At 43.8% G+C, this 14,024-nt stretch overlaps 1 protein-coding gene across 3 annotated transcripts in view; it reads right to left on the reverse strand.

Annotated features, from left to right (window-relative positions):
- The window catches only part of LOC107222781 (flocculation protein FLO11), a 100,715-nt gene that overhangs the window by 8,342 nt on the left and 78,349 nt on the right, over positions 1–14,024 (reverse strand). For 2 of the 3 annotated variants that reach the window (XM_046736303.1, XM_046736304.1), the window contains exons 3-4: positions 4,149–4,210; positions 2,775–2,898 (exon numbers count right to left, since the gene is read on the reverse strand). In XM_046736303.1, the coding sequence (XP_046592259.1) occupies positions 2,775–2,898; positions 4,149–4,210 (186 nt within the window). Of the gene's footprint in view, positions 1–2,774; positions 2,899–4,148; positions 4,211–5,427; positions 5,456–14,024 lie in introns of those variants that run through there. The other variant, XM_046736305.1, reaches the window with a different exon arrangement.

Below are 14,024 nucleotides of genomic sequence, written 5' to 3' on the forward strand. Positions count from 1 at the left end.
TTTTGAAACCTATACAAAAATCGTTAGAAATTTCTTTTCGTGTATTAGTGAGATGAGTTTCCAAACCTTTCATCACTTGCCTGAAAAAACACTCTCGAAACTACACAAGCATCTCCTATCTCTCGACGGATCTACCGATAGATATCGTACAGTTTGTTATTCTTTCTCTTTTTTTTTCATCTGAAAGTGAATTCAACCGTATAACACATGATAGTATTCGGGAAACCAGTATCGATAAAATACATTTATACGAAATGAAATAAACGTCACCGGGCGCTAAATTATTGTGCGGTATTTTTATTTTCTTCTATGGAATGTGTAGATCAGAAGTTTGCTCATTGATAATCCGAGGAATTCGTGGAGTGAAAACGAAGACGTACCGGCAAATTGAAATGTGAGGATGAAGGGGCCGTAGACCCCTGATGAATTTTTTACGGTATTATACGGAGCGAGACGTACCCACGTTTTTCCTCACAGTCACGCCTCGTGTGATTGATTAATGTCGCCGATTGAATCGACCGTTCTTAAACGTTGGTCAACTGTAGTACCGTAAGGAACAAAACTCGCGTGAAACCCTGTACCATCTATCTCCCACTCGCACACTGTTTCTCTTTCGGCGATTTATTTATCAGCCTTGCACCGATCACTCCGCCATTTTTACAAGTTTGGTACTTATTTTCTAAGCCAACGGATCAGTGGACGAAAGGGAAAAGAACTTGACTCGTAGATTGGGCAAGAAATACTGAGCCTGGAAAAATGTTTCGTTTGCACTCACGCGAAGATATTCGCACGCTGAGTTTTCATAATATAATTAAAATTACGCGAATTTCCCATTCAACATCAATAGGTGTTTGAGTAACCGTCTAAATCCCTTGAATTATTTAAAAAATCAAATGCCGTCATTAATGAACCGTTGAATCCATTGCTCTGTGACAGTGTTCCGTATAGAACTGAATAAAGTATTTGTGATAGAAGATTCGCCATAAACATAACTAATGATTACGATATGATTGAATAACGAAATCTAATCAGTGCAATATGGCCTGTACAGCAATGAAAAGATCGTGTGCATTGAAGCGTTCGGAACAACCGTGTCCATTTTAGTAGGTATTAGGTGTACTGGCGCAAAATTAATCTCAGCTATTCTTCTTGCTTGTAGAAGCGGAAACCGTTTATTCCAGTACAAATAAATCTTGACAAGATGCAGAACGGTCAAAATCTCGTGGACCAAATCTGGCAGATTGGTCGTGCATGAACTCGGTGACTAGATGCTACGTGTGGCTATAACGCATAAATGCTAGAATAAGCAGTCTGTGCAGACCATGCACAGACGCCACCGAAGCACGGAGTGCAGCTACGTGTGTGAAATGTAAGACTAGCGACAGGCGGTGCAATATGGTGCGCACGTCTTACGTAACCGTTACGTTGTTCAAGGCGTTCGTACATTTCAGCGTATAGTCTCGGTACGGATACGAGCCTCTTGACATTCGAGCGATTCCTAATTATACACTTCAACCATAGATGTAACGCTAATGTTTAATTCACCCGAAATGCCGATTTTTTATTTGACGACTGATCACCGTTGCGGCGCGTTGTGGTGACAATGAATAAGTAGAGAAGAATCATGCGGAAAAAAAGCTAACAAGTTAATCGGCATTTGATGCTAATCAGTAAGCACATTCTTCCTCGCTTGATCATACTCGGAATGTCATGGTCGTAGGCATTAGCGACAAATGTTACTGACCTATGCTTGGAAAATAACTTCGACAAAGTGTGTACGTAATATATATTGCCATAGCTTAATACTCCGTGCTATGGTGTCGTTTGTTTTTTCTCTCTATATTTTACCCATAAGTATATTTGTGACTACTGTTCTACATCGATTGATCCCTTATATTTATCGGAATTTAGAACACCAACGAATCGTGAATTGGTGACGCAATTTTGACATGTCAAAACCGTTGCTATGTAGGAAAAAGTCTGTAAGACCTGTTTGCTACGTATTTCTATACGCTTTCAATACAAGTTTGCTGGGCCATGCGTTTCGGTTCACTGGTTGTGCCCGAGTTTTGCGTAGCGTTAAAAACAAGGGAAAAATTAATATAAAAAATAAAACGCCCAATCAGCCACGTCGAGAAACGGGCTGTAGGTAAGTATGCTATTACAAACGAATATAGGGAACAATCTCGATTAATTGTAAGCCATTATTGAACCCGGTTTCAATACGGCTTTAATTAAATGTATTAAATATCACAATAATGACCGAAACCTGAATTACAAAAGATGTAACGATTCTTTCTTACGGGAGTAAATATCACTGGATCACGTTCTATGGCGGCGGTGGAATTAACATGGAATTTGAATATGACCATTGCCAAATGGATTGATTATTGTTAGAATTCAATGCGAGTAACCAAGCGGGCAATCATGAAATAGCTCTGCACTGTCAAAACTTTTTCTTCCGAGCATCCCACACGTCGGTGAAACTTTTAGCCACAGTGCAGAAAACGGCATACTCGTGGTATTGAAAAATTAGGAAGTTACACGTTTGAAGCACGAGCGAACGATTGAGGGAGAGAAAATTCCGAGAGTGCAGCACCCCGATACATTTTTACAGTCAATGTAACCATCAGATCGAGTTAGAGTTGTAGGTTTTGCTTGCAAAGCTTGCGAATTGATAGAAAGAGTTCCACCTTGATGCGTATAATTAGCGAGGAAAACGTTTCGCAAGGTATGTAGTTGAATGGCAAACAGCATTTTTGTCGGTAATTTACCTTTCTGTCCAATGGTACAGACGTGGAACATCTGGCAGCCAGTTTCCACGTCGGCGTAGTATCCGCCGATGACTTTGCCCACACAGGAAAAGTTCGTCTCCGGCAAATTGTCGAAGTCCAAATACTGGAATGAGATATAGTTATCCTTGTGAGCATGACAAATTAGAAATTTTCACCCTCGAGCTGAACAATTATTCTCTCAACTGATTCGAGTAACGAGGAAGACCAGTATTCAAGGTATTGTTTACGGCAGACCGTCAGCACCTCTGTTGACCTAACTATTTGGACATGACATCCGATAGATTCCGCTGCGTAATTTCTTTGAGAATTAATATCTATAGGCGGCATATGATTGCGGTTCACCATACCGACAGAATTCGCCGAATTTAATTGTCAAAACTGCTCTTTTATCCACCGACAATACCGTTGCTCCATGTTCCGTGATTGATTTGTCACCGTTTCGTGGAATTGCAATTACATTGTATATTAGATATAGCTGTTTATAATTTATCTTGTTTCGTCGTTTATTAACAATTATATTTACACATCGAATAAATATATTATATTATATATTTGCGCAATTGGATAAATAAAACGTAATTTTCTATTTCATGTTTGTAAGCTTACAGCAGTGTTTAATGGATTATTATCTTCGGTCGTTAAAAAAAGGTTTCTATACTGTCGTGAACTAAGTGAATAAAATTGGCATTAAGAATGCTTTTTTTTCATCAATTAAATTTATACCGCGGAGGTTAATTTAAAACTTGTCAAGGGCTTGGCAGAAATTTCTGTACAATTATGTATAGTATTATAATTATCATTGCGTACAGCATATTTATGTAACTGTAAGTGTCTACACGAAAAATACCAGTTGTAACAATGAACGTATATAAAGTTATTTTATTTTTCGTCAAATTTCTGTAAGTGATTCGCACTGTATTCGTGTCACATAAATTGCCGTGCACACGCCCGTATCTCGATACTTTTAAAGAGTAGCGTGATATACCTTTAATACTGCATAACTTGCACAACGCTGCAGTACGTAACTTGATATTGCCTTGGCCAATTTGGCTGAATGACAAAATTGTGATCTTTTATACGGCAGCAGCTAGATACTTCTAAGCAATAAAAGAGAAATAAAAAAATTAAAATTCACTTTCACTTTAGCCATGGACGGTATGCGAGTATTTCCAGTTGCGGGTGGCATCTACTTTTGTAAACACGTCAATTTGCAAAAGGCGTGACTATGCAGTCGCGTGTATATACGTACGTGCATACGTCTTGTGCCTTGTTGGGATTCGGCATTGGAATCTTAATTGCGTCAATCAACTATACCCTGATTCAATTACCACATATACTGAAACTTTCACTCACCCCGGGTTCACCTCCGCTGCACAATCTGAAGCCATGCTGGAAATTTATGAGCCACACGATAACTGAAACAGATGGAAAAAAATTCGCCGGTTTAAGTTTCTGATGAAAAGCTTTGATCGATTCGTAATTATAACAACCGTTCAAGTGATGAATTCGTAAATAATATATCTATATCGATCTGACGCAGTGCAATGTCTGATCTACACATTTGTATATTATAGATGATTTCGCGAGCAGTAGACGAGTATGTACAAGGTACATATTCAGCCAATAATGTCATACAGAATTATTACATGCACATTATTCTTACCCAAGCTAGAGAAGCTAATATAACTTTCACCGTGCTTATCTAACTCGACAGACGTCTCTGGTGTTAATTATTTCTCAGTTCTGACAGACCAGGTGATTTTCGTCATGTTTCCTGCGCCTTTATATTTATCCGTACCAACCGCGATGCAAGCACGGCGTATCCAGAATAAAAATAAAATAGTAAAAAACTGAATCAATCATTTTTGTATAATAAACTGCAGAAACGGATCTGCTTGATCATTTCACTCAATTCCTGGGTGCACTAATGAACAAAAATGTTGCTAATTGGACTCGTCAGCTGTTGCTAGTATACAAATAGATAATATGTCTAACGGCATGTGAAACCCCATGCTACACTCCTGTAGACACCCTCCAGCACTTTCTTGCAGTAAAAGCATCCTATTAACCTGATCAGTCCAACCCTGACAGTCAATCTCATTTATTGATCGGTATCGAACACTTTACTAGCGAGGTAAATTATTAGCATAACTTGTGACTAGATCGTCACATGCGTATTTTCAAAAGAAACGGACGTTTCAGTCATACGTCAGAAATTCTTCCGACCTGTGAAATGCTAGACCCCAAACAAAATTTCCAGCCTATGATATAGCCGCTAAAGGTTGAATGAAGGATCTTATACTCCGTTTTCAGAAAATGTCGACTGTAAAACTCCGTCCGAAACAACAATTTGAACTGTACGTAATCATGAAAAGAAGAAAGTACGCAATATTTTCAAGTACCAGCCCGCAAGCCGCGCTAGCTCACTAATCGTTGACAAACAAACGCTTTCAAGATCCTAAAACGCAGTTTACGAGACAAACGCGCGTAGCCAGAGGGCAACCAAGGTTTGAACATCAAATTTTTTCAATTTCTATAAAGAAATTCCACGCTGACGAGGCCGTTACATTCTTGCCACGTTTTTTTTTTTTTATTGTTAAAAATTTTGCCTGTCTACATTTTACCGTCGTACCGTTAATTGCTCTCGAAGAAGTTCACTGGGCCTTAGATGTCCTCGCAAACTCCTGCCAAGGTTATTCTGGTAACAGCCTTACGAAATCCTCCGATGACTCGAAAGACTTGAGGCTGAATAATGATCCGAGCAGAAAACTATGCAACCATCAACCACTGTGTAGGAGACAGGGTGACCTCAATTCGTTGCACCTGTATCCCGGGCGCATTGATGAATAAATATTAATGTAAACGAGAGTAGGTCTGTATCACGAATTACTTAGAGAATATCTTGTAATAACTGCATATTCTAGACGTAAGAGATATACGGAGGTTGGATGAAACGCGTCATTGCACAGCAGCTTTAGTAGGAATCTGGTGAAGAGAGTTATCCTCTTACACCGATTAAGTTTGATTTATACTTTGACCCCGTATAGTACATAACGTTTGCCTCGGGGGCTGGGTTCGAGTGGCTTGAAGCAATTCCGAAGAGTCCGAGTGCTCGTTTTCTCAAGTTGTTAAGCTTTAGGAGATATATACACGTCGCACACAATCATCCACGTACACAAGCATATGAAATTTCGAAACATCTCGCCGATTAGTAGCTGGGTGATTAACGAACATGTTGTTGGATCTATAAACTAGGCTTGGAGATGATTCGCCGATACTTAATTCCTCGTGCAGGAATATCTTAAGCGAGCGAGACACGATCCGGCAATCGGATCGGCGTGGCGATCAGTATCAATTACTGGGAGTGCAAGGATCTCCTTCGAACCAGCCAGCCTTACAGCCATCGAGTAGTGAACTTTTCTTTACGATGCCGTTAACCCATATACATACCTACACGCTTATTTATTCAATTATTTACCTACGATAACTGACTTGAGAACGAACGGGCGCCCGTTCGTGCCAAAGCGCTTGTTCAAACAAATTATCTGCACCAAAGGATGGAACAAACTTTTCGAGCACGGTGCGTGATAGAAAATGCCGACACTGATCATCCTTCAAAAACTTATTTTTCATACTCTTCGCTACCGAGGACCGGGGTCAACGAGAACTCCGGTCCGAAAAAGCGACTACATCATAAAAGAGAAGGAATGGTCAACGCCACGACGGTATGCTGTATGGGTGGAAGATATCAAGTACCTAAATGTCACGGGATTCACACAGCTCTGATGTACAGCTGGGTTATATCACCGCTCATCGCGACCGTGCCAATACGGATGTGAGTGAAAGAGGTATAATGAAGGAGCATACCAGTATACAAATGTTTTCCCGCAGTCTAGTCGTAACGTCATAACGAGGAGACCACGGTGCACAGTTCACTGTAATATATCCACAAACGTATGAATTACGCACATGCGCGTGTATTTAACTGTCCACGTTGTCCACGTATTACAGTTGTGGGTGCAGATTCGTATTGGTGTGAACGATGGCTCGTTTCATTTTTCAGTTTCACGAAATACTGTGAAATACCTTTCTTAAGTTTGAAAGGACTTTTTTGAAGCGAAGCTTCTTAAGGCGCGCTTCGGATGGGGACCTAACTTAGGAAAAGTGAAACGTCAGGAGGGTACGAGTGGAAGTTGCACCGCTCCTTATTTTTTTTTCTTTAGCGGCGAATTGTTATAATCACTTCCAATTGGCAAGAAGTCACAAATTCAACCAACTTCATTCGGTGTAAAGCAAATCATACTCATTTTATTTTGTTAATCTAACTGAAACTGATCAAAACTTATTACACTCTCGCCTTCGAGACAAGAACAGTGTTTTATGGGTGTGTTAGAATACCGGGTAACGTTAGAAAGAAGGTTTTTTGAGAAAATCGGCTTCAATGTTGCTGAATAGTCGATCGTCGCGCATAAAGGTACCTTGGTACAAATTAGGTTGAACTTTTCTACAACACGTTCGCCACATACTCTAAGTTTTTTCATAACACGTAATCGCGGATTATTTTCTAAGGCCAGCCTCGATTACTGTATTACCCTGAGAAGACTTGAGCAAATTGAACGTTATTGATTTCGTCAACTGCTCACTCACTGTCGAACCGCGTTGCAGTACAGATGAAGATCGGTGATAGGACCAAATTCTTTCGGAAGTGTCATCACGTTGATTGTGACGAAATTTTTGGAACCTGTACGCTGTGTTGGAGTACTATCCTATGATCGCGCTAGGTCAATGCCATTTTGTGTAACTTATCTTCCTTTTCTAACTGGAATTTGCATGCGGTATACAAGCCTACCAAAAATGCAGTGCCGAATCACAGAGTGATGTATACTCTCTTCCGTGCTATCAGCCTTCAATTTTTAACAGACTGCGTAGTGTGTGAAAGGGATAACATACTACATTCGTGATATCTTTCTCTGCACGGCCTGCGCCACTATCCGGCAACGACCGGACAATTTGTTGCAGGCATTTCCATACTATAGTAAACTAGCATGGTCCAAGCATTGTGCGTTTGCTCAGATATTAACCTGCACTCATGTATGACGATACATTTTCCAAGGAGACAATGAAATCACCAGCCGACTTCACATGAGGTCTGCTCTACATTAAATTGTTGTCATTTATGAATATTAATATGGGAAAAGAGGGCATAAAAGATAGATAACATTGTGCACAAACCAAATTAGGTTTTCTATCCACTTAAATTATGCAGGATGATGCATAGAAAAAGGCATGAGAGGTGTTGGAAATTTGTAAATGCGATTAGAGGCTTCTGATCAATATGCAGGATTAACTGAAATAGGATGGCATGTACGCCAAACGTGTATAGCCGTAGTGATGTAGGAAAGAAAAATAAAGTTTATTTCAAACGAATTCAGATACATAAGTATGTAAAAATTTCGATTGTCGAATTCAAGAAAATACATGTACAATAACCCGACAAATTAATTAACCAGACGTAACCACAGGCGAATTTTCAAGATTTGGCTATTGGTGCTGTATATGATAAACCTTCCTTAATCCAAGCGGTCAAAAATGATAACATTGATATGACCGATAGAAAACAGGTATGAACCAGAGTAAAGGGTGATGATACTAAAATGGTTTTCTCACCAAGATTGACACGAATCATGATAATCTAAAGCCACGAGTTGTAATGCGTGTTTGAAGTAGATTGTAAAATATTTGATGGAGTGCGGCCGTCCGGGATTCTGACACGAGATTGTAAAAAGTGATCAGACACTGAGTCATCCCCTGATGCATCTGAGTTTAGGCCAGCATGATCCGATTCAGTAATCTCATCTGGTACAGTTTCATCATTCTGGTCAATGCCGCCGAATGTAATATCGTCGATCAGTGAGCCAGAATTGCTTACACCACTATTCCGTTGCGAGTTCCAAGACCACTCAGAAGGAGCATTCTGACCGTTGATTTTGTATGAGTCAACGTCTATTGGTGCGCCAAAGTTACCTACAGCACCGTTCATCTGCTGCTTCTCTAACTGTTGAGTGCCAGAATTCTGACCGTTGATTACGTATGAGCCAACGTCTATCGGGGCGTTGGACTTGCCTGCAGAATCGTTCATCTGCCGCTTTTCTATTCGTCGAGTTTGACCGCCAATTTTGGATAGGATATCATCGATCGGTGTGCCAGGCTTTCTCATGACTCGATTCATTTGGAGGTCCCTGAACTGTTGAGGGTGAGCGTTCTGACCACTGATTTTGGATGACCCAACGTCAATCGATGTGCCGGCCTTACCTATAGCGCCGTTGATCTGTAGCTTCTCGAATTGCTGAGTCTCACGGTTCTGACCGTTAGATATGTATGAGCCAACGTCAATCGGGGCGCTGGACTTAACTATAGCACCGTTCGTCTGCAGCTTGTCTAATTGTTGAGTGTCAGAATTCTGACCGTCTATTTTGGATGATATAACATCGATCGGTGTGCCAGGCTTGCTATTGATTCGATTCATTTGGAGGTCCCTAAACCGTTGAGGGTGAGCGTTCTGACCACTGATTTTGGATGAGCCAACGTCAATCGGTGCGTCGGTCTTTCCTACAGCGCCATTCACCTGTAGCTCCTCAAATTGCTGAGTCTCACTGTTCTGACCGTTAGATGTGTATGAGCCAACGTCCATCGGGGTGCCGGAGTTAGCTACAGCACCGTTCGTCTGCAGCTTGTCTGATTGTTGAGTGTCAGAATTCTGACCGTATATTTTGGATAGGATATCATCGATCGGTGTGCCAGGCTTCCTCATGACTCGATTCATTTGGAGGTCCCTAAACCGTTGAGGGTGAGCGTTCTGACCACTGATTTTGGATGAGCCAACGTCAATCGGTGCGCCGGTCTTTCCTACAGCGCCATTCACCTGTAGCTCCTCAAATTGCTGAGTCTCACCGTTCTGACCGTTAGATGTGTATGAGCCAACGTCCATTGGGGTGCCAGGGTTAGCTACAGCACCGTTCGTCTGCAGCTTGTCTGATTGTTGTGTGTCAGTATTCTGACCGTCTATTTTGGATGATATAACATCGATCGGTGTGCCAGGCTTGCTAATGATTCGATTCATTTGGAGGTCCCTAAACCGTTGAGGGTGAGCGTTCTGACCACTGATTTTGGATGAGCCAACGTCAATCGGTGCGTCGGTCTTTCCTACAGCGCCATTCACCTGTAGCTCCTCAAATTGCTGAGTCTCACCGTTCTGACCGTTAGATGTGTATGAGCCAACGTCCATTGGGGTGCCAGGGTTAGCTACAGCACCGTTCGTCTGCAGCTTGTCTGATTGTTGAGTGTCAGAATTCTGACCGTCTATTTTGGATAGGATATCATCGATCGGTGTGCCAGGCTTTCTCATGACTCGATTCATTTGGAGGTCCCTAAACCGTTGAGGGTGAGCGTTCTGACCACTGATTTTGGATGAGCCAACGTCAATCAGTGCGCCGGTCTTTTCTACAGCGCCATTCACCTGTAGCTCCTCAAATTGCTGAGTCTCACCGTTCTGACCGTTAGATGTGTATGAGCCAACGTCCATTGGGGTGCCAGGGTTAGCTACAGCACCGTTCGTCTGCAGCTTGTCTAATTGTTGTGTGTCAGTATTCTGACCGTCTATTTTGGATGATATAACATCGATCGGTGTGCCAGGCTTGCTAATGATTCGATTCATTTGGAGGTCCCTAAACCGTTGAGGGTGAGCGTTCTGACCACTGATTTTGGATGAGCCAACGTCAATCGGTGCGTCGGTCTTTCCTACAGCGCCATTCACCTGTAGCTCCTCAAATTGCTGAGTCTCACCGTTCTGACCGTTAGATGTGTATGAGCCAACGTCCATTGGGGTGCCAGGGTTAGCTACAGCACCGTTCGTCTGCAGCTTGTCTGATTGTTGAGTGTCAGAATTCTGACCGTCTATTTTGGATAGGATATCATCGATCGGTGTGCCAGGCTTTCTCATGACTCGATTCATTTGGAGGTCCCTAAACCGTTGAGGGTGAGCGTTCTGACCACTGATTTTGGATGAGCCAACGTCAATCAGTGCGCCGGTCTTTTCTACAGCGCCATTCACCTGGAGCTCCTCAAATTGCTGAGTCTCACCGTTCTGACCGTTAGATGTGTATGAGCCAACGTCCATCGGGGTGCCGGAGTTAGCTACAGCACCGTTCGTCTGCAGCTTGTCTGATTGTTGAGTGTCAGAATTCTGACCGTCTATTTTGGATGATATAACATCGATCGGTGTGCCAGGCTTGCTAACGATTCGATTCATTTGGAGGTCCCTAAACCGTTGAGGGTGAGCGTTCTGACCACTGATTATGGATGAGCCAACATCAATCGGTGCGCCGGTCTTTCCTACAGCGCCATTCACCTGTAGCTTCTCAAATTGCTGAGTCTCACCATTTTGACCGTTAGATGTGTATGAGCCAACGTCCATCGGGGTGCCAGGGTTAGCTACAGCACCGTTCGTCTGCAGCTTGTCTGATTGTTGTGTGTCAGTATTCTGACCGTCTATTTTGGATGAGATAGCATCGATCGGAGTGCCAGTCTTGCCAATGATTCCGTTCATTCGTATGTTCGTGGACCGTTGAGCGTGAAGATTCTGACCGCTGGTTTTCTGGATGCCAACATTATTTGATGAGCCGTACTTGTTGACAGCATCGTTTATGTGCAGTTTCTCAATCTGTGAAACGTCCAAATTCTGATCGTCAATTTTGGATGCACCAACATCCGTCCGTGCGCCGGACTTGCCGAAGGAACCAATTTCATGCAGGTTCCTATGATGCTGTGGGTGCGCGGTCCGGACGATACCATCGAATGTGATTTCTGAGTTGAATGCTTCTGAATCGATGCCAACAAGTTCTAAATCGTCGTGTTTATCGACAGAAAGTTGGCGGTTGCCCACATTGCTATTGAGTGAGACATATGACGATGGGTCGTTACTGAAGGACACTGGATCAGGTGAGCGCGTGGTAATGCGATTTGGCGGTGACTCATGCCTAACCGGAGTATTCATGCTGATGATCGATACATTGGGATCACTAAGTTCATTGCCTGAAGTAGAGGTATTAACGAATGGGACAACTGATGGGGTATCAATTAAGAGAGATGAATTGCCGTCGTCGTTGTAATCTATCGATTGAGTATGACTATCAGTCGATGAATCGGTGGAGGTTGAAGCATTGACGGCAATAATGTTCGACACTTCAGACACAACTACACGTGATGAACTATTAACAGACATTGTAGACGTGGTTTCAGATAAAGTATTTGTGAGGTTAAGAAGTTCCGTGGTCAAGACCTCAGCACTTGGTGTGAAAGTCTCTGATGTGACCGTTGTAGCGTTGAAGGATTCGGTGGTTGATACATCGGCACTTCCTGTGGTGGTCTCTGATGTGACCGTTGTAGCGTTGGAAGAATCCGTAGTTAACGCCTCGACACTTGCCGTAGAGGTCTCTGATGTGACCGTTGTAGCGTTGGAAGATTCTGTAGTCGATGCATCGGCACTCGCTGTAGAGAACTCAGATGTGACCGTTGTAGCGTCGGAAGACTCTGTGGTTGATGCATCGGCACTCGCTGTGGAGGTCTCTGATGTAACCGCCGTAGCGTTGGAAGACTCTGTGGTCGATGCGTCGGCACTAGCTGTAGAGGTCACTGCTGTGACCGTCGTAGCATTGGATGATTCTGTAGTTGAAGCATCGGCACTCGCTGTGAAGGTCTCTGATGTGACCGTCGTAGCGTTTGAAGATTCAGTAGTCGACGCCTCTGCACTTGTCGTGGACGACTCCGACGAGACCGTTGTAGCGTTGAAAGACTCTGTGGTCGATGCATCAGCACTAGCTGTGGAGGTCACTGATGTGACCGTCGTAACATTGGATGATTCAGTAGTTGACGCCTCTGCACTTGCTGTAGAGGTCTCTGATGTGACCGTCGTAGCGTTGGAAGACTCTGCGGTCGATGCATCGGCACTTGCTGTAGAGGTCTCTGATGTGACCGTCGTAGCGTTGGAAGACTCTGTGGTCGATGCATCGGCACTTGCTGTGGAGGTCTCTGACGTGACCGTCGTCGTGTTGGAAGACTCTGTGGTCGATGCATCAGCACTAGCTGTGGAGGTCACTGATGTGACCGTTGTAGCATTGGATGCTTCAGTAGTTGACGCCTCCGCACTTGCTGTAGAGGTCTCGGATGTGACCGTCGTAGCGTTTGAAGACTCTGTATTCGATGCATCGGCACTTGCTGTGGAGGTCACTGATGTGACCGTCGTAGCATTGAATGATTCAGTAGTTGACGCCTCTGCACTTGCTGTAGAGGTCACTGATGTGACCGACGTAGCATTGGATGATTCAGTAGTTGACGCCTCTGCACTTGCTGTAGAGGTCTCTGATGTGACCGTCGTAGCGTTTGAAGACTCTGTGGTCGATGCATCGGCACTTGCTGTGGAGGTCTCTGATGTGACCGTCGTAGCGTTGGAAGACTCTGTGGTCGATGCATCGGCACTTGCTGTGGAGGTCACTGATGTGCCCGTCGTAGCATTGGATGATTCAGTAGTTGACGCCTCTGCACTTGCTGTGGAGGTCTCTGATGTGACCGTCGTAGCGTTTGAAGACTCTGTGGTCGATGCATCGGCACTTGCTGTGGATGTCTCTGATGTGACCGTCGTAGCGTTGGAAGACTCTGTGGTCGGTGCATCGGCACTTGCTGTGGAGGTCACTGATGTGACCGTTGTAGCATTCGATGATTCAGTATTTGACGCCTCTGCACTTGCTGTAGAGGTCTCTGATGTGACCGTCGTAGCGTTGGAAGACTCCGTGGTCGATGCATCGGCACTTGCTGTGGAGGTCTCTGATGTGACCGTCGTAGCGTTGGAAGACTCTGTGGTCGATGCATCGGCACTTGCTGTGGAGGTCACTGATGTGCCCGTCGTAGCATTGGATGATTCAGTAGTTGACGCCTCTGCACTTGCTGTGGAGGTCTCTGATGTGACCGTCGTAGCGTTTGAAGACTCTGTGGTCGATGCATCGGCACTTGCTGTGGATGTCTCTGATGTGACCGTCGTAGCGTTGGAAGACTCTGTGGTCGGTGCATCGGCACTTGCTGTGGAGGTCACTGATGTGACCGTTGTAGCATTCGATGATTCAGTATTTGACGCCTCTGCACGTGCTGTAGAGGTCTCTGATGTGACCGTCGTAGCGT

This window comes from Neodiprion lecontei, chromosome 4 (assembly GCF_021901455.1).
Source record: "Neodiprion lecontei isolate iyNeoLeco1 chromosome 4, iyNeoLeco1.1, whole genome shotgun sequence".
NCBI classification, from domain to species: Eukaryota; Metazoa; Arthropoda; class Insecta; order Hymenoptera; family Diprionidae; genus Neodiprion; species Neodiprion lecontei.